This window comes from Planococcus citri, chromosome 5 (genome assembly GCF_950023065.1).
Source record: "Planococcus citri chromosome 5, ihPlaCitr1.1, whole genome shotgun sequence".
NCBI lineage: Eukaryota > Metazoa > Arthropoda > Insecta > Hemiptera > Pseudococcidae > Planococcus > Planococcus citri.
In genome coordinates, this window is record NC_088681.1 from 60,064,954 (window position 1) to 60,085,096 (window position 20,143).

The following is a 20,143-nucleotide window of genomic DNA, read 5'->3' on the forward strand; positions in this document are numbered from 1 at the left end:
ACAACTTTTTGAAAAAATGTGGAACTTTCGGAATTTTTTCTCACCAAAAAAAAAAAAACAATTCTTATTCGTTTTGCTAAAAATCACAATTTTTTCGTACCTACTTGAAAAAATAAAAATTTCTTACAATTTTTGCCAAACAATTTTGGCAAAAGGAGGGACTTTTTCTCAATTTCTGGCAAATAATATTAGACTTCCGGACACTATTTTTAAAAAAATGAAGCTTTTTATAAGTTTTGATAAAAAAGAACATTTGGAATTTTGGTATAAAACGAATTTTCTGCAAGAAAAGCGACAACCTTCACTGAGATTTTTCAAAAAAGCGAACATTCTTGTAATTTTTGAAAAAGCGAGAATTCAATTCAATAATAGATAGGATTTGCATAGTTGATTGTAATTAATTACCGATTAACATGATTAAGATTAGGTACTCGGCGCAGGTATAAAATATGGATTATTTACACAAGAATAAAATGAAGTTATATAAAATGAAAAAATAAATCAAAAATACAATTAAGAGATAATCAAAAAGAATGTAAAAATCTGGCTCGACAAGATCATCTCAGAACCCGAAATTCACGAGAAAAACCGTTCAACTAGGTGCGATTTTTAGATTATTCCATCAAAACTACATTGATAAATTGCTCAGCTGTAATTTTGAAACTTCTTCGTTACCTTCCGAACACCATGATACAAGAGAGTTGAACGAAGATTTCGGTACCCCATAATCATAAAAACATGGATAAAAAGCTAATAACCGTAGTATTTTCTGTTTAAAATTTCTCGCCGCTTGCATTTCCGGTAATAAAAATCTCACAAATTGATTCACTTCGTCGAAATAGGTCAAGGTTAGTAATGAAGTATAATAACGAAGTGCATTTTTGTCTTTGACCATGAAGTTTTTCTTGAATAGAGTAATCTCATCTTCGTCTCGTAAACATAGCCGCATTATTTTATCTAAATCTTCGACCCACGTTTTAGTAATCAAATATTGCCAACAATTATACCAGAAAGCGAACCTCTGCTCATATGCGGCTTCAGATAGGACAGCCAATAAGAACTTAAATTCTCTCGAAGTTGGTGCACATCCAATGTAGTTGTAGGATACGTCTTGAAATAGTCTAGTATGCGATGTAATCTCTCTAACAGCCAAACGTTTCAAATTTTCACTAGCAGTGCTCCATATTTCAATACATAATTGCACAAAATTATCGAGATTGCGTCTATCATCGACAAGATATTTGTTTGGCCAAATATAAGCATCCTGATCCGATGAACATACACGGCCTCCTCGAACCTCACTTTGAACCATTTTGATGACCAGCTTTGTGAAAGCAATCTCGGTCATCGCATTTTTAACGTGAATCCATGTCGATAGAACCATTTCTTCATCATAACAAAAATTTTTCAATAAAGCATATAACAATTCACAGCCCTTTTCACGAAGAAATTCAACGAGCTGCTGATGGTCCAATTTTGGCAAAATGAATCGAACAAACGATGGTAAATCACGGGCAAAGACGCTCATAGCATTCCGCAGACGATTTTCCGATGGAATAAGATTCCAGAAATATTCCAAAGATGGTCCGTTGTGAAACCAACATTTATCAAGAATACATTCTTCGATAGGAGGATCGGTTAGCTCGATACCATTTTCGAGAAAAAGAATCCAGTACGTGAGTTTCGAGTTTTCGGAAAACATGTCACGCCGCGAGGACGTATTTTTCATTTTAAATGGCCAAATTCGCCTGATATCGTCTTCGAAACAATACGTACAAGCGATTAAAAACTTCTGATCGACATCAAATCGATCGCAATGCATCATACGTTCGGCGGTCCTCGCATAATGAATGGATCCGTCGTAATCGCACACGAAATCTTCGAAGTATTCCAATACACAGTTAAAATGGTCGTATTGAAATTCAAACACTGTTCTGTAATGACTCCATAGCCAGCTATCCACTGAACGTCCAAATATTTCGACATATTTTTCAATCGTAGGATAAATCACAGATGGAAAATCAGGAACGAGTATAGTTTTCAATGAGATAAGTTCACCAGATGGACGAAACTCGTTCAATGTATTGCTCGAACGGTATTTATTTATTTCACAGCGCCATATTTCGAGACTAATGACGATCGCTGATAACTCCCTGAGAGGAACTGGAGTTGGATGAAAAATATCGAACACGTCGGAAGTGATTTCAGCCATTTGCAATTCTCAATTAAGACACTATTTCAATCCAAACCTAGAATCGTAAATGCAGATTGAATTAATTCTGACACGAGAAATGGACAGGTGACATGACTAGGTAGAGTAAGGTCGAATGCGAATACACAGAACACGACTATTTGAATTTCATGAACTATTAAGTCTCGTATTTGTTGTCCTGTTCCAAATTTCAATACCTCAAAAATTAAGTACACTCTGAAAATTTGTAAGTAAGCAGTTCTCAAAAACTAGTAGAATGATTCTCATAAACATTACTAACCTGTGGGACAACTTTTCTTCCGTTTCAATATCTTCACAGCCTATTAGATCAATAATTTCAAACAATTTCACTGTCGATGTCGAGTTGACATAAAATATTCACGGAATGAACTTTCACAACCATAAGTCATGTGATAATTTTACACACACTGGATAGTATCTTGAAACTTCAATATGAAACAATGTAAACCAGGTCATTCTGCTACTTCTAACTGGTTGCTTGTAGTGCGCCTAAATTTTTCTAGGATCGCTTGCATCGTCTACAGCATATTCATAACACACCGTACTCAATTTTTGGCCCTTGAAAACACAATTTTAAACATATTTACACATCTCAATCATTTCGGAACAATTTGTTAATCAATTTAGACCTTCGTAGGAGCTTTCAAAGTACATGCCTCTTGGAAATGTTCAGTAGCTATTTCAGAAAATTTTTGGCACTTCGGTTGACATTTTCACTTTTTTAGATCTTTCAAGATATCAACTAGACACAACATAGTGCAGGTGGGAGGGTAGGACGGAGGAGTCATATTTTATCGAAAATCACAAATGAAATATATCTAATTAATTCCAAAGGCAGAAAATCATCTGCACCAAACAAAACCTCATTAAAAGAGCATTCAAAAATACATCATTAATCAAAATTTCAGGTGCTGAGGTACATTTTTTCGTTTTTGGGTACATTTATGAAAATCAAATTTGAGCCAAAAATAGGAGAAAATGGTCATAAAATTAATCAAAAGAGCTACGAATCGTTTTGCGCAGTTTTGAAGCATCCAGCAGATCATTGACCTTTGAACGCCTGAAAGAAGGTCAATCGAATTTCAAGAATCTCAATGAGAGAAGTTGGACTGAACAAATCAGGTTTTGGTATTTAAAAAAATAATTTCATTTTGGAAATTGAGGATATCACTACTTTTTCACTGCCTCTTCATTACAATTTAAAACCCATCTCTAGACAATTTTCGATTTCAACCCAATCACAAACGTACCGAACGAAGCGAGAGCAATATCTCTCCAAAATCTATACAAATAATTCAAGAAATATGTAAATGAAACCGAAATCTCGTATTTTTTATGCCAGAAGTTGATTCTGTTGGCCTAGGAATGTTCTAAAATTTGAAAATTAATTTTTCGCAAATCTCAATTTTCAGGGTGTCTAAGAAAATTTCTCCGAAGAAATGCAGTACTTTTACATTACCTTATATTTTTTTTAATCCAGCTTACACCGACCCCCCCCCCCCAACTCATTTCTGGAAATGATTTTCCCCGATTTTTCCAGGTTTTCCAGACCAATTTTTCCATTTTTCCAGATCATTTTTTTCAATTTTCTATGCTTACCCCATACTTTGGTTAAAGAAAAAAAAAATTTTTTGGGGGGGTGTATTTTTTTTTTATAAGCTTCTCTTCGAACTGGATACTTCTTCGGATATAAAAAACAGCTCAACTTTGATTATTAACTTTTTTAATTAAAAATAAATAAATAAATGAATAGAACATACATCAAGTTTGGCCAATTGATTACAATATTCATAATAACTTTTGAAAATGTTTCTTTTTTTTATCGTTTTTTGGAGGCATCAAAATGAGAAATTTGTTCATCTTAAAATTGAGAAACAAATTGGCCCGAGCGAAGCGAGAACTTTTTTAAAATTTTCATTTCTAGATGCCTAAAAAGGAGGTTTTTTTAAATGAAGAAGAGTTTATTTTTTGATTTTTCAAATTTTAATATTGGAATGATGTTTTTTTGAAGAAAGTTAACTACTTTTGAAAAAAAAGAGAACAAGGTCAAGCGAAGCGAGTGCGAAAGCTTCTGAAAATTTGCATTTTGAAAGGCATAAAAATGAGGTTTTTTTATGTGAGAACTAGTAGGTTTTTTTTGGCTTTTAAAATTTTAGAATTTGAATAATGCTTTTTTAAAGGAAGTTGATTTTAAAAAAGAAAACAGAACAGGCCCAAGTGAGGGCGAAAGCTCTTGTAAATTTGTATTTCGAGATGCATAAAAACGATGTTTTTTTTCGTGAGTTCATTTTTTGGCTTTAAAACTTTGATTTTTATTATCTAGAAATGTTCATCTGGCTGTTAAAAAAGAAAAGAAAACAAGCCCGAGCGAAGCGAGGGCAAAAGCTTTTGAAAATTTGTGGTTCGAGAAGTAAAAAATAATGTTTTCCTTTCAAAACAAGTCCTTATCTGAAATTTGCAATTGATCGTTTTTTCAAAATTCCAGGGATTATTTGCGTGAAAATTACGAAATTCCCTGATTTTTCCAGACCGACCAAATTCCCTGACTTTTCCAGGTTTTCCAGGTTTTCCAGGCTTGTAGACACCCTGCATCTTTTGAGGTACAAAATGAACTTTTTTTTTTTAATTTTCACCGATTAATTCATTTTGAGGGTTTTTAAAAAATTTTAAATCAATGATTTTGAGAAAAAATACAGTACTTTTCAGGCAAAATGCAGTACTTTACAGTACTTGCAGTACCGAGGATTTCAATGCAGTACTTTTACAGTACTTGCAGTACCTGTTAGACACCCTGATTTTGAACCAAAAAAGTGGCCTCCGGTTCCTCCAATAAAACGAAAGAGGAAGTTTTTGAAAATTCATTCGAAAACTCGACTAGCATTATTTTTTATACCAGAAGGTGATTTTGTTAGTCCTTAACATTTTACAAATCCAAAAATTAATTTTCTAATGATTTTAGAAAATAAATCTCATGCACGAATATTTTTTATAATTAAAAAAACTACCAATTCAAGGTAATTTTTGATGTGAAAACTTCATTTTTTTTTAACTCTAGCATTTTTCAAATTTTAAATTCTAGAACAGAAAAGAAAATTGACCGGAGCACAGCGAGCCAAAAGTTTTGGAAAATGTGGGATACTAGAAGTTAAACGACGCAATTTTTACGAGAAAAATCAGTTTTTCGCCATCTTTGAAATTTCTGAAAGTCGAGTCAAAAATATTATTTCCAAATTATCTGCAAAACTTAATTTGAAAAAAAAAAGAAAAAAGAAATGATGCTCGAACGAAGCGAAGGTGAAACCTTTCGTAAATCCATGAGTCAAGTAGTAAAAGGCGAAAGACTGGAAAGAGTTGGGTTCCATATGTGTTCAAGGTTAAAAATTTTTAAAAATTTTTCACTACTTTCACTGCAGATACCCTGATGTTGATTTCTAAAGCCTTTATGCAGACGCAGACAGAAACAACAAGCCAAGTTGATATAAATTTGCTGTAGAATTTTTTCAGCAGAAACTTTTATTGACTTTTTTTCTCAATTTTTCCATAAGACCAGTAAAAAAATTCAAAGTTCCAAAACACAAAATTTCAACCGTCTTTTTCAACTAGGTACTTGGCCAGCTTGCAAAGAAAATGTTTTACATCGCAACGAAATTGGAATAAAATAGGGTAAGATAATGCAAGAGTTTTCGATTTTAATCAAGCTTCATTTTGGAATTTCAATTTCAAAAACTTATGAAAAAAATTGATGAAAATTATAATTTTTTGAGAATTTTGGTTACAAGAAAATTTTTACATTTCTGAATTTTGAAAAATTTCCGCTTCGAAAAAATTAAAATTTCAGGCAAGAAGAAAAAGTTCAATGATTGTAAAAATTGGTTGAAATTTTATTCTGAAAGATGAAAAAATTTAAACGTGAGTTTTTCATTTCAATGAATTTAAAAAATGTCTAAATCTAAATTTGAAAAAAAATCAAATTTCAAAAGGAAATTACAATTAAGATTTAAAATTTAAATTAATATTTCTTCACACGAGTCCAAAAGAGTCTTCTGATATGAAAATTTCTTCTGTTCAAAAATTCTGATTCTGCATAGATGAAGAATAAGCGATCAATAAGTATTCTATGACATCAGTCTCATCAATCGGAATCCAAATTAAAAATCAATTTTCATGACACTATAACGCAATAAATTGAAATTCATCATCTATTCGCAAAAAATGCACTCTTGACTCTTCACAAAAAAACAGAAAATAATTTCATCAAATAAAAAAATTGAAAAAGTATATTACCAATTGACAACTTGTAATTATTATAACGAAGTGAATTTCCACCCATAAGTGATAAAATGTAAAAATATTGCTCGACAAGATCATTCCAGAAAAAAAAAAAACATGAGAAAACTCGAACACTTCTGCTTTTTAGGTAGGTCCAACTGAGCTATAGATCATAGTACGAGTAAGTGCATCAGCTTGAACATCCTAACTTCTTCGTCGTCGTTTCCTAAACACCACGATAGCACTGAGTTGAAATACGGTTTCGAATTATAAACTGTATCGCTAGCTCTTTCTTTCAACAAATCCAGAATACCACTTTTTATCTGCAGACGAATTTGTTCCACCGAAACAAACGTATCAATAAATCCGTTAAGTTGTTCAGTAGGAACGAGTAAAGCATCGAATGATAAACGCTGTTGCAAATAGGGTAACGACACTAACTCGTTTTTGAAATTCTTCGATAGATCGATGTCGTTAAAAGCATCGCTAATGAATTGATTAAATTCTTCGTGTTTTGAGATAATTTTACGAATATCATGTCGATACCCGAAAAACACCTCCTGCAGTAATTGCTGTTTGAAATCTCTCGCAGCTTGTAATTCGGGAAATATAAAACTCACGAAATCGTTCATTCGGTCGAAACACAATTCGCACAGTAACGATACACAAAAACGATGGACAGTTTCATTATCAGCCATAAAATTTTTCTTGAATTGAATTATCTCATCTTCGTCTTCGAAACACAATTTCATGATTTTATGCAAATCTTCCCCTCGTCTTTTATTAATCAAATCGGGCCAGCAATTGAGCCAGAAAGCGTTCCTTTCTTCAAACGTGGCATAAGAAAGAATAGCCAGTAACATCTTCAATTCTCTCGATGGCGGTGGTAACTGAATATCAACACAAGTATCTTTGAGCAATTGCTCATTCGATGCAATTTCTCTGGCAACCGAACGTCTCAAATTTTTCGGAGCACTGATCCATACTTCGAAGCATAAATCAAGAAAATCGTCGATATCGCGACAATCCTTGCCGGAAGTAATACAATAACTCGCAGCCTCACGTCGTAATATTTTCACGAACAGATCTACAAAAGCGACCTCGCTCATCGAGTTTTTAACATAAACTGACCAAGTTCTTAAAACAAACTCTTCGGCGCAATAAGAACTCCTCAACAGGCCGTACATCAGTTCATAAGCTTTCGCATTCAGAAATTCATCGAGCTGCAAACGTTCCAATTTCGGTAAAATGTACCGAACAAAAGATTGCAAATCGTCTTTAAAAAGGCGGAAAGTTTCTCGGACACGATTTTCCGATGGTATACGATTCCAAAAATATTCCGAAGATCGCCTACAGCAAGGCATGAAGTCACGAAATATCACTCCTTCGATAGCTGGATCGACCTCCGTGGAAACTCTTTCGAGAAAAGAACACCAGTATTGGAAATGTGATTTTATAGAATAGTTTACATACGTCGAGTCCGTTCTTTTCAATCCAAGAGCAGGCCAAATTCGTACGATATCGTCTTTGAAACAATACATACAAGCAAACATGAACTTTTGATGCTCTTCGATTTGATCACACTGCATAAGACGTTCGGCAGTCTTCTCGTAATCAATGGTTCCGTCGTAATCGCATACAAAATCTTCGAAGTTTTTCAAAATACAGTTTACATTGTCGAAACGAAGACTAAATAATGTTAGATGATGTGTCGATAGCCAGTTACTCAGTGAAAGTCTAAATCTTTCAAAATATTTTTCAATCGTAGAATAAATCGCAGACGGTAAATCAGGAATGAGTATAGTTTTCAATGAGATAAGTTCACCAGATGGACGAAATTCTTTCAATGTGTTGCTCGAACGGTATTTATTTATTTCGCAACGCCATATTTCGAGGCTAATGACGATCGCTGATAAGTCTTTCAGAGGAACTGGAGTTGGATGAAAAATATCGAACACGTCAGAAGTGATTTCAGCCATTTCCAGTTCTCGATCAAGACACTATTTCAATCCAAACCTAGAATCGTAAATACGATTGAATTAATTCTGCTGAGAAATGAGCAGGTAACATGACTACAATGAGGTCGAATACGAATAGACAGAAAACGACTATTTATGAGTTTCATGAATCATACTGAATGATTTTCAATACCCAATTATAATCAGTTATCAGAGTGATAAAAATTTAGCCAGACAATTTTATAAGCAGTTTTCACAAACAGGTTTTAAGAATTTTCATGAAACTTACCAACTTTCTGGAGCAGTTTTCAACTATTTTAATTTAACGTATTCACTCCACAGTAAAAGAACTTTCAAATAATAAATACTTTATGTAACTAGAACCACAATAAATAAAGTTTTGATTATTTGCACCTTGCACGTGATAACCACAAAAGCTAGATTTGGACACCACAATGCGGAACAATGTAAGCCAGAACACACTCTACAACTGGTTGCTGCTAGTGCATCCAGATTTCTGTAGGATCGCTGATATGGTTGAAAAAATGAAAACATTCGAAAAATAAATACGATTGTCAATAAATTTTACAAATTTTACGAAATAATCTGGAAATAATTTTTCATTCGACTTTGACTTTCATAAAAGATTTTTCAAAGTGTTTTTCATCTCTCAAACTTCATCATTTAGAGCTATGTATTTCAAAGCCTTTCACCAGATTTTAATGTCAACTAGGTATTTAAGATTTTAGAAAGCTTACCAAGGTGTGAAAACTAACTTATTGCAGCCCAATCCCAAAACTACAGCAACAGAACCCACAGAAGTCCAAACATCTCAGAATTTCGATTTTTCGAACAATTCTGCCGGAAAAAAATGTAAGAATGTGCCAAAAAAAATAAAATTGTAATCTTCATGTTATATCAAGTCAAGAAGTCATAGAGTCCATAATATATTTTTTTGAGGCCCAAAAATTTCGAAAAATTTCCTAAAAAATGGTCGAAAAAACATTTGGTGGTCGTCTTTACCAAACACAAGTAGTGTTTTGTGGAGTTTGGGTGCGATTTCGAGTCGGCAAACTTGAAAAAGGTATTTTTGGAACCAAAATTTTCAAAAAATTTTCAAAAGAAATTTTTTTGAAAAAAATTACATTACTACTTTCTTTACCATTTTCTTCAACTACATTTTTACAAAGCTCTCCACTCGATTACCCCCTCCCTTCACACAACCCAAAAAAACAACAAAATCAAATTTTTCACAGGAAAATTTTCAAAAACATTGAAATTGGAAGAAAATTTGAACACAAAGAATTTTTTGAATTAAATCGATTTTTTCAATAATTTGAAAGTTTTTGTTGCGTGTTTGAATTTTTTTCATTTTTTTACTTCACTGATGCTTTTTCACAACTCTCACTACTCAATTTTGAAATCACTACGTCTTTTTCACCACATTCACTACTTGTTGAGAATTGAGATACCTTGTATTTTGAAAAAAAAGGACGCTAAAGTTGATGAGGGCGGTTTTTAGACCACTTTTTAGAAAACCTGAAATTCCCTAAATATACTCGAAGGCTCCAGGACAGCCTAAAACCACCTCCACTGGACTCGGCATATTAAAAATGGGGTACTACGTGAATTTCATTTCAACAACTCAATTTAGTAAAATGTTATGGAGGTTTCAATTTTCAAAAAACTGCTAGAGTGCTCCAGAACTATGTACCACTCAAAATGGTTCGAAACCGTTTCCAATTGATTTGGAGGGTCGAAAACAGGGCACACAACCAAATTGTAGCTCTCTAGACCTATTTGGTGAAATATTGATTTTTTCCCATTTTTGACCCAAGTTTGATTTTTCAAAAATTCATTAAAAATCAAAATCGTTTCTGAACTCAAAAATTTGATCTACTGTTTCCAAATTCGTATTCGGAAAATCAGATCACCTAAATTCAAACCCAATGGACAATTATTTCAACAGATTTTTGAATTTCGTGAATTTAGAATTTTTTTTTTTTGATTATCAATTGAAAATAAAAGGCCACAGGTGAAGATGTGACTTACGTAACTTTTCTCATAAGGATTATAAAATTACTTACTTATTGTCATACGCGAGTTCATATTCTATAATTTTTGCAAGGAAACTGGTACTCACCTGAAACAAAGAAAAATTAAGGCGGATTAGTTATGTTATAAGATTATTGATCAATCAACAGATATACGAGTATGAAATAATAATGGTCAAAGGCCAAAGTAAAAATTCTGACGATATCGACGTTTTATAAAGAGCCAGAAATTTGGAAAAATCACTCAAAAATATCAAAAACTTGCAGAAAGTGTCATAAAACTGTCAAACTGACCACCTCCCCTCACCGTAATTGAAAATTACCAGACGTTTACCATGGTAGGTTAGGTATCCAGGGTGTCTAACAAAATCTGAAAACCAAAAAGAAGGACCTTGTGGAAGGACATTTTCAATGTACCAACTGATCCCCCCCCCATTATCTCGCTAAATTTTCCCAATTATTTACTCTACAGTCCCCCCTCCCCTCCCACCGAGATTTTTCCAACCAATTGGCCAGATGTGGTTCGAATCATTTTTTTTTTTAAAGTTGAAAACAAAAATGTCAAATAAAAATTTTTTTGAATTTTTTCATTGATTGGATTATGTTTTTGGAATTTCTCGAGTTGATTTTTCCATTCTAGGAAATGTTTGAAAATTGATGTAGTAGAATTCAAATCTGATCGAGAGATGCAAGGGTGAATAAGCTGTGAAAAATTGACAATTCAAAACGTAAAACATCATTGTCAAAAGTTAATTTTCATAGCTACAAAATTTTCAAATTTCAAGTTTTCAGAAAATAATATAAGGTTGGTATTTAACTCATCATGTTTAAAAACATGAGTATTCGCGAGGGAAAAAATTTTTCGAAAATTTACAATTCCTGAGAGGTAAACCAACATTATTTTTGATTTGAGGAGTCAATTTTTCTACCCTCTAACTTCGGTTCGAGCACGAGGGCGAGTGCAGCGAAAAATTTGGAAAAAAGAAGGACCCATAGGCAAAAAGACAAACTTTTACTGACCTAGAAGGACCGGAAGGACCGTTAGACACCCTGGTATCTAGTGACAGATTTTTTTTGTTGAAAAAATCACTACTTTTTTCAACCAAATTTTCAGAATGCTCTCCATTTGACATACCCCCTCCCCCTCCCCCCACACACAAAATCAATTAGGTTCTCTCTAATGTTAGAAACGGCGAACTCTGTAGATACATATAGACTTAGTAGATATCATATAAGTGATCTAAAATTTAGATTTATATAATTTATTTAATTTTTAGAGGTTTAAACCCCTCTTTACCTGTGTTTTCTGAATGTTACTCAAGTAACAGATCGAATAAATATTACTACTACTACTACTACTACTAAATTTTTCACAGAACATTTTTCAAAAATTGCAATTGGATGAAAATTTATACACAAAATGTGTTTTTTTAATTTCAATCAAAATTATTAAAAAAGTAATATGTATACAAATGATTGCATCTTGAAAAATACCTACTTATGGACGCTATGACTTTTTGAGGTTTGCTATGGTATGAGAATCAATATTTACTTATTTTGGCAACTCCTTACATATTTCTTGGCGGAATCGTCTGAAAAATCGAAATTTCAAAACTTTGTTTTTAGAAAAAATGGAAATTTTTGCAAAAGAACACGAAAATTTTAGTTTTTGTCAATTTTTTGCAAAATAAAACGACAATATCTTCGGGAATTTTTCAAAAAAGCCAAAATTCTAGTAAATTATTGAAAAAATAATAATTTTTTATTAAATGATTTTCAGTGAAAGGTAAAAACTTTGACAAATTTAACTAAAAGCAGACCTATACTTACTCATACGTGGGAATTATAGGCAAAAAAGTAATATTTTTTCGCAATTTTTTTGGAATGGTAAAAAACGAGATTTTTTGCAACTTTTTCTTCTAGTGAAAAAAACTAGGTATGGAAAAAAATTTAATAATTTTGACAACTTTGCTTAAATGTGAGCGAGCCTTTCCCCATAATTTTCTGTGAAAAGACGAGACTTTTTAGGGAATTTTGGCCCAATAAGCGATAATTTCCAGTAAGAAACGAAACTTTTCGGTAATGTTGACCATGACAAGATTTCTTGATATTTTTGGCAGAATGCCATACTTTGACAGCACTTATTTAACGCATGTTTTCGTTTTTTCCCACCTTAAATGGAGTGGGGATGACCTATAAGAAGCTGAATATTGGATATGTTGATCACAATGGAGATACTGACCAATGGTCTGATTTTGGACACTCTTCATCCATTTGGAGCCATAGTATGCCCCTTCAAAAAAATGATCTTTCTGTAATTTTCAACTTCGACCCCGCCCACTCCAAGGATCAACTCTAGGTCCCAAAAGATTCCCATTCCCCAAGTTTGATTTTATTTGATCAACTAGAACAGGTTCCAAGTCCAAGTTCATAAAAACAACGACAACTTTGATAATGACAACAATTTTTTAAAGAAATTTTCGTGCTTTCTGAAGAAATTTCTATACTCTTTTCGTGCTTTCATGCAACCTAGGTCAACTTATCGCTTTTTTTTCGTACCGGTTTACTCTGAGTACCAACCAAATTTCAACTTTCTAGGTCGATTTTGATAAAATTTTAATTCTTCCTCAATTTTTGGCTCAAATTTGAATTTTTAAAAATTCGCCAAGAATCGAACACGTATCATAGCTTTTGAAATTTTAGCTTGTGGTGTGCCTACGTATTTCTATTTTATTCTAGGCTCCTCTACAAATTCCGCTTGACGGGATCAAAAATTTTTGTTCAGGTTGTGATATGTACTTCTATTGTAAATTGATTCATATTAGAACAAGAGAGGCCTTAAGATATGGGTTGAAGTCAATCTTTCGATCTGAAATGTTTATAATATTATTTATTTGGGGAAAATTAATTGGTTCAGCTATTGAGAGTAGCAAAAATCGAATTTTCGATCGCCCTAATGGATGATTTATACACGATTAAGTACATAAATTATAACAAACTTATTTTGAAAAAAAATTAAAACGAATTGCCATAAAAGTAAGAAATAATCTATTTAATTTGTTTACAAATTAGTAGACGAAAACAATGAAAAACAATAAAATAAACATCACATTTTAATATCTCGACATGTTTAACTTCTAAGAACGAATAATATGTAGGTATGTCTATGTACTTTAATCCATGCAGAAGGTAATTCTGAAGTATGAATTTCACAAAGAATTTCTTTCACACAAACATAAGTAGGTACTCTTCAAATTAGGTAACATAGTTTGAAATCTGCATCTTCTTCCTCACTTCCCAAACACCATAACAGAAGACGGTCGAGAGAAGGCCTTATACATATGTACAACGTAGGTCAGCAGTCAAACGATGAATCACAAAGCACTATCGATAAAAGTGGTCAATTCTTTGAGTCCACTGAAATTTTTTATTTTCAAGATAAAGAGTTGTCCGCAGCTGTTGTTGTTTGAAATTCATACCTTTTCGTGTTTCAGGGTAATAAAAATTTATCCACTCGTTCAACTGGTTGAAATCGCCTTCTTTTAGTAGTTTGATACACACTATAAGTACACGATCGCTGGTCGCCATTTTGTTATCGATGAATTGGGCAATCTCATCTTCGTTATTGAAACAAAGTTTCATAATTTTACGTAAATCTTCGCATCGTGTGCGTTTGATCAAATGGCGCCAGCAATTATGCCAAAAATCGCGTTTCTGTTCAGAAGGGGCACTCGAAAGAATGATCAAAAGGAACGTGACTAATCTTATACACGAAAGACCATTGATCGTATCGGAGCAAAGAAACGCCTCTACGTAAAATCTGAAGTAAGATAAAATATCTTCCACCATCGATGGCTTCCAATCAGATGGAATACTGTTCCAAAACGCGGAACAAAAATCTAACCAATTCTCGGGTTCGCTCTTCAAATGATCTACAAAGGCTCCGCTCTCAAGTCTCAACATTTCTACGACTACATTTTTTACAGTAATTTGGTTAATTTTGTTCTTAATGTACATCCAAGTCGGTAGCCATAACCATTCGTAGGCATAACCACTTTTCAACAGACCTATCATCAATTTGCTAGCTTCAGTATTGACAAATTCATTGAGGCGTCGATCATCTAGCTTTGGTAAGATGAACAAAACAAACGATACCACATCGCGCTGGTACAAGTCAGAAGCATTTCGCAGTTGGCTTTCCAAAGGTAATCTAGCCCAAAAGTATTCCTGCACAGATGGTCTTTTGTAAGGCATGCAGTCATCCAACATTTGTTCATCACTTGGAATTCGTGACTTATCAGACTGATTTCTCAGGCAGCAAATCCAATAATAAACTTGCGGGCATTTGCCAATCCTAAAATCTTTCAAGTCAAAGCTCTCACATACCGAAGGCCAAATTCGTCTAATATCGTCTTCAAAAAAATACGTACAAGCTATTTTAAATTTCTCAACCTCGCTAAGTCTATCAGAATGCATCATACGTTCGGCTGTTCTGACATAGTGAATGTTGCCATTAAAATCGGCGACGAAATCGTCGAAGTCTTCCAAAACAGAGTTCTGGCAGTTGCGATGAAATTGAAATATTCTCTCATAATGGCTTCGTTTCCAGTGATCCATTGAAAGGCTAAATCTCGTCCTAAATTCGTCGATGATATTACGAATTGTAGATGGTAAATCAGGAAGAAAAAAATCAGAGTTTTCTGACGTATCACACGTGCGAGATTTAATCACTTGATGTTGACTGCGCCATATTTCTAGACTGACGGTGATTGCTGATAGTTCTTTCAACGATACTAGAGTCGGATGAAAAATATCATACACGTCGCAAGCGATTTCAGCCATTTTAATCCTCAACTCGATTCGGCTTCAATTCGAACCTAAAATCGTCACGATCAAAAATTAATAGTGTGAAACGAATGAAGGGTAGATTTCCCCGTTTCGCATTTAGGTATCATGTCGAAATATCGAAAAATATCATTTTTGAATGTGGAAAAATATTTTCAAACACAGTGGTGCCAATTTTTGGGTCATTACCTATTGCCAATGAATATAAAAAAACGAAACAATTTCATTATGTTTTAAGTCATTTGTCTAAAGGGTCATTCCACGTCAATTGGACCAAGAAGTGGTAGGTGGGTGCGGCGATTGAAAGGCTTTTAGGTGATATCATAAAAATCAGTGTTGCCACTTTTTTTTGTACAAAAAATTAGCTCAAAAAGTTTCAAAACGTAGTTTTCATATCGTTCCGACTCTCAAAAATTCTAAAAAAAATATATTATGGACAACTGTTCATGCTGAACAACATATTAAAAAATTGGGATGGTAACTTGTAACAAAGTCGATTTAAAAAAATTTAAACTTTGCGAAAAAATGCGATTTTTTGATTTAAAACATGAAAACTGGTAAAGTTGACCCATTTGACCCCTATTTTTATATATCTGTTGAAAAAGTTGAAAAAACCCCTTTCACTCAATAAAATGAACTCATCACAAAAATCAAAATTCAAAAAAATTCAATTTTCAATTTTAAACATCAAAAAAAGTTTAAATTTATTCAGTTGTCTTATTTTGACCTCTTTCTGACGTATTTCATGAAAAAGTTGATAAAAATCTCACTCACAGTAAAAAAAATGAAATTGGCTTTTTTTAAGCGCTGAACCGAATAATAAAAGCTATCTATCTATCTATCTGAATTTTTTTGAATTTTGATTTTTTTGTGATGAGTTAATTTCACCGAGTGAAGTAGGTTTTTCAACATTTTCAACAGATATATAAAAATAGGGGTCAAATGGGTCAACTTTACCAGTCAAAACTTTTTCTCATGTTTTAAATCAAAAAATCGCATTTTTCGCAAAGTTTAAATTTTTTTAAATCGACTTTGTTACAAGTTACCATCTCAATTTTTTAATATGTTGTTCAGCATGAACAGTTGTCCATAATATATTTTTTAAAGAGATGTTGAGAGTCGGAACGATATGAAAACTACGTTTTGAAACTTTTTGAGCTAATTTTCTGTACAAAAAAAAGTGGCAACACTGATTTTTATGATATCACCTAAAAGCCTTTCAAAACCTCTAACTATGGGAAAAATTCCATTTTGGTAGGTATCGCGGTTATCGAGCAATCCACTGCTGAAATGGATGATATTTTAGGTTCACTGAAAACTTTGACACCCCCTGGCTGCCGTTAAAAATGGGCTAGAGGGCTGCGATTTGCGCCATTGGTCATCCCTTCGGAAGGTGTTTCCACAGGAAAAATTTCAAAAAAATCGCCGCACCCACCTACCACTTCTTGGTCCAATTGGCGTGGAATGACCCTTAAAACAAAATAAAGATTGTTTTCTCAAAATACATATTTCCTTTTAAATTTCCTCAATTTCAGAAATGATATTTTTCGATGTTTTGGCACGATCAATGTGAAATGCCTGAGAAGAAAATAATTTTAAAACACGAATTTATCCAAAAATAACCTATTTGCAAAAGAGGGGAAGGGGGGTAGGGGGAGAAAACTTAAATTTTATCAACTTTTTACCCCAGATCCGCCATCTCCCCCTCCCTTCAAGATTTTCCAGCTAATTATCCAGACGTGGTTTGAACAAATTTTGGGAAGGAAAGTTGGAAATAAAAAAGTTGAATAATTGTAAATCTTGAAAAACGATGCTTTATTCATATGTACTACCTACCAAAATTTTGAATTGTTCTATCAGTTGCAAAAGGATTCAATTTCAGGTCGCTGCTTCTTTTTCCTGATTTGACCCTTCGAAGGTCTCTCAGTTTATTCCCCAAAAGGGCAGTTGTAAGTCAGATTTTTTTCTAAGAAATTTACAATTTTATGTGAAAAAATCTCGATCTAAAATATTGAAAAACTGAGCTAAAGGTAATTCAACGACTATTCCCAATGCAAAAAATTTGATGAGAAATGCTGAGCATGGGTTTCAACTTTCACAAGTTGAAAATCATATTGAAAAATATTGTACAATGAATTGAAATACATATTATACTGAGAAATAATTTCAAAAAATGATATTTTTGTAACCTCAAAGTTGTGGTGTTTCTTACAAAATTTCAAAATTAATTTCGGCCACACGCTTCTGGACGGTGGTAGGATTACGATGATGGGCTCTTATCTTTCACTGTTTAAAATAAGGCGCGCTGAGCATAAAATTTAAAAAAAATCAACATGTTGGACCGATGAAATTTTGCGAAAAAATGCGATTTTTTGATTAAAACGTGAAAAAAAGTTTTGACTGTTGAAGTTGACTCATTTCACTCCTATTTTTACATACTTATACGTTGAAAAAGTTGGAAAAATTGTTTCATTCGATAAAATGAACAACTCATCAAAAAAAAAATCAAAATTCGAAAAAATGCAATTTTCAATTCCAGACATCAAACAAAGTTTGAATTAATTCAGTTGACTTATTTTGACATCTTTCTGTCGTTTTTTATAAAAAAATTGATAAAAATCACATCCTTAGCAAAATTAAAATTCGTTTACTTTTGGAGTTTTTTCGAATTTTGATTTTTTTGTGGTGAATTTATTTCATCGAGTAAAGTGGTTTTTTCAACTTTTTCAACGAATACGTAAAAATAGGGATCAAATGGGTCAATTATACCAGTCAAAACTTTTTTTCATGTTTTAAATCAAAAATCGAATTTTTTCGCAAAATTTCAATTTTTTAAAATCGATGTTACGAAATAATGCCATCCCAATTTCTTAATAATGTTGTTCAGCATGAAAAGTTGTCCATAATATATTATTTTCAGAATTTTTCAGAGTCGAAACGATATGAAAACTACGTTTTGAAACTTTTTGAGCTAATTTTTCGTACGAAAAAAAAGTGGCAACACTGATTTTTATGATATCACCTAAAAGCCTTACAAAACCTCTAACTATGGGAAAAAGTTCCATTTTGGTAGGTATCGCGGTTATCGAGCAAACCACTGCTGAAATGATTGTATGATATTTCAAGTTCACTGAAAACTTTGACACGCCCTGGCTGCCTTTAAAAATGGGCTGGAGGGCTGCGATTTGCGCCATTGTTCATCCCTTCAAAAGGTCTTTCCACAGAAAAAATTTCAAAAAAGTCGCCGTCCACCCCCCCCCACCAATTCTTGGTCGAATTAACGTGGAATGACCCCTATTCAACAAAATTATTTTACTCCGCCACATCATAGCTTAAGTATGTATTAGGTACTGGTTTCTTACTTGGCTTCGTTTTCACTGATGCTTCTCGTGGCCTTCTATTATTATGTACTTATTCGTTCAATTAAAACGTAATTAAGTACATGAATGAAATTTCAAAAAAAAAAAAAAAAAAAACAGAAATTCCATGCAACGTGAACAATGATTCATAAATTAAGACAACTCTCATGTATTCGCACAGCAAGAATAACTGAGACCTCGGTAATGAACTATCCTCAAATCACACGTACGTATAAAACACATCTACCCCTCCCCATCACATGACCAAAGTAGAAAGATAAACGCTAACATAATCCAGCAATTTGGCATACGTGTACAATAGACGCGAAAAAAAAGAACAAAAGGGCCACTGAAGACTTTGAACTATTGTAAGACAACTCATTTTGAAATGAATCGGTATACAATGAGCAGTAATTGTATGTATTGGTACTTTATCTATTACGGATTCGCTGAAAGATGCTCCCCCTTCCGCTCCACCTCTCGGTCACACAAACCTCCCTCATTTTCCACGGGACAATAATTTAATTTGACGAAATTTTGAATACTTCGCATTTTCGGTCCATTGATTTTTTTTTTTAATACACTTATTAAAAAATCGAAAAATACGTCGATTTCATAATTGAAAATCTATAAATCGATTCAACGTGTTGAAATCAGGTTATATAGAATAAATTTTAGCAAACTAACTTCATTGGGGAAAATTTTGTTTTAATGCTTCAACCGAATTTCCTAAAATTCTGAAATAAAATTCGATCAAGATCGGTCAAATTTGACCGGATTTTTCCCCGCAATATATCGTAAAAGACACCCAACAACACCATCAACTCAAAGTACCGAATTTGTCAATGTTTTCTATTTTTAAGTACCCATAACTTTTACCAAAAAAAAAATGGTATTCCTGCGATTTTGGGAATCCCTGAACTTTTTTTCGGGTCAACCAACAGACTCATCAACTCGAAATGCATAGGTATTACATACAAAAATATATCTACTATTGCAATCTTTGATTTTCTTTCATTCATTTTTGTCAAAATCAGTTTTTTTTTTCAATTTGTTCATCACACGAAAAAAATCGAATATTTTGAATTTCTGTTAAATTGCAATACATTATAGAAAAAAATGGCTTTTTTTGAAGTGACGGTGTAGTTGACGTATTTTATGACTTTATGAGGTATGTTAAGAAAAAAAAATGTTCAGCCTTAATTGACCAATTTGGACGTAAAAAACCATGAAAAAAATTAACTATGGTTTGTAGTGCATCAAAAAGGATAAGCTTATGAACAAAATTAGAAGAATTGATTCATTTTTTTGATCGAGGTGATGAGGACTGAGGATTAACCCATCAATATTCTGAAACATCGCCATACCATCATTTATAGAATCTTTATTTAACAAAAGATTGATTTCAATAATAGGTACTTCTGC

At 33.0% G+C, this 20,143-nt stretch overlaps 3 protein-coding genes across 3 annotated transcripts; all 3 read right to left on the reverse strand.

Annotated features, from left to right (window-relative positions):
* Positions 1 to 373: 373 nt before the first annotated feature.
* Positions 374 to 2,701, reverse strand: LOC135847872 (uncharacterized). The gene is made up of 2 exons (XM_065367607.1): positions 2,493 to 2,701; positions 374 to 2,249 (listed from the first exon to the last, which is right to left on the reverse strand). Exon 2 carries the CDS (start codon positions 2,210 to 2,212, stop codon positions 629 to 631), a length of 1,584 nt encoding a protein of 527 aa, XP_065223679.1. The 5' UTR covers positions 2,213 to 2,249; positions 2,493 to 2,701; the 3' UTR covers positions 374 to 628.
* Positions 2,702 to 6,492: 3,791 nt separating this feature from the next.
* On the reverse strand, positions 6,493 to 8,933 carry LOC135848797 (uncharacterized). The gene is made up of 2 exons (XM_065368821.1): positions 8,750 to 8,933; positions 6,493 to 8,518 (listed from the first exon to the last, which is right to left on the reverse strand). Exon 2 carries the CDS (start codon positions 8,479 to 8,481, stop codon positions 6,673 to 6,675), a length of 1,809 nt encoding a protein of 602 aa, XP_065224893.1. The 5' UTR covers positions 8,482 to 8,518; positions 8,750 to 8,933; the 3' UTR covers positions 6,493 to 6,672.
* Positions 8,934 to 13,387: 4,454 nt separating this feature from the next.
* LOC135848636 (uncharacterized) lies at positions 13,388 to 18,888 on the reverse strand. The gene is made up of 2 exons (XM_065368582.1): positions 18,722 to 18,888; positions 13,388 to 15,391 (listed from the first exon to the last, which is right to left on the reverse strand). The coding sequence occupies exon 2, from the start codon at positions 15,354 to 15,356 to the stop codon at positions 13,899 to 13,901; it is 1,458 nt and encodes a 485-aa protein (XP_065224654.1). The 5' UTR covers positions 15,357 to 15,391; positions 18,722 to 18,888; the 3' UTR covers positions 13,388 to 13,898.
* Between the last annotated feature and the right edge of the window lie 1,255 nt (positions 18,889 to 20,143).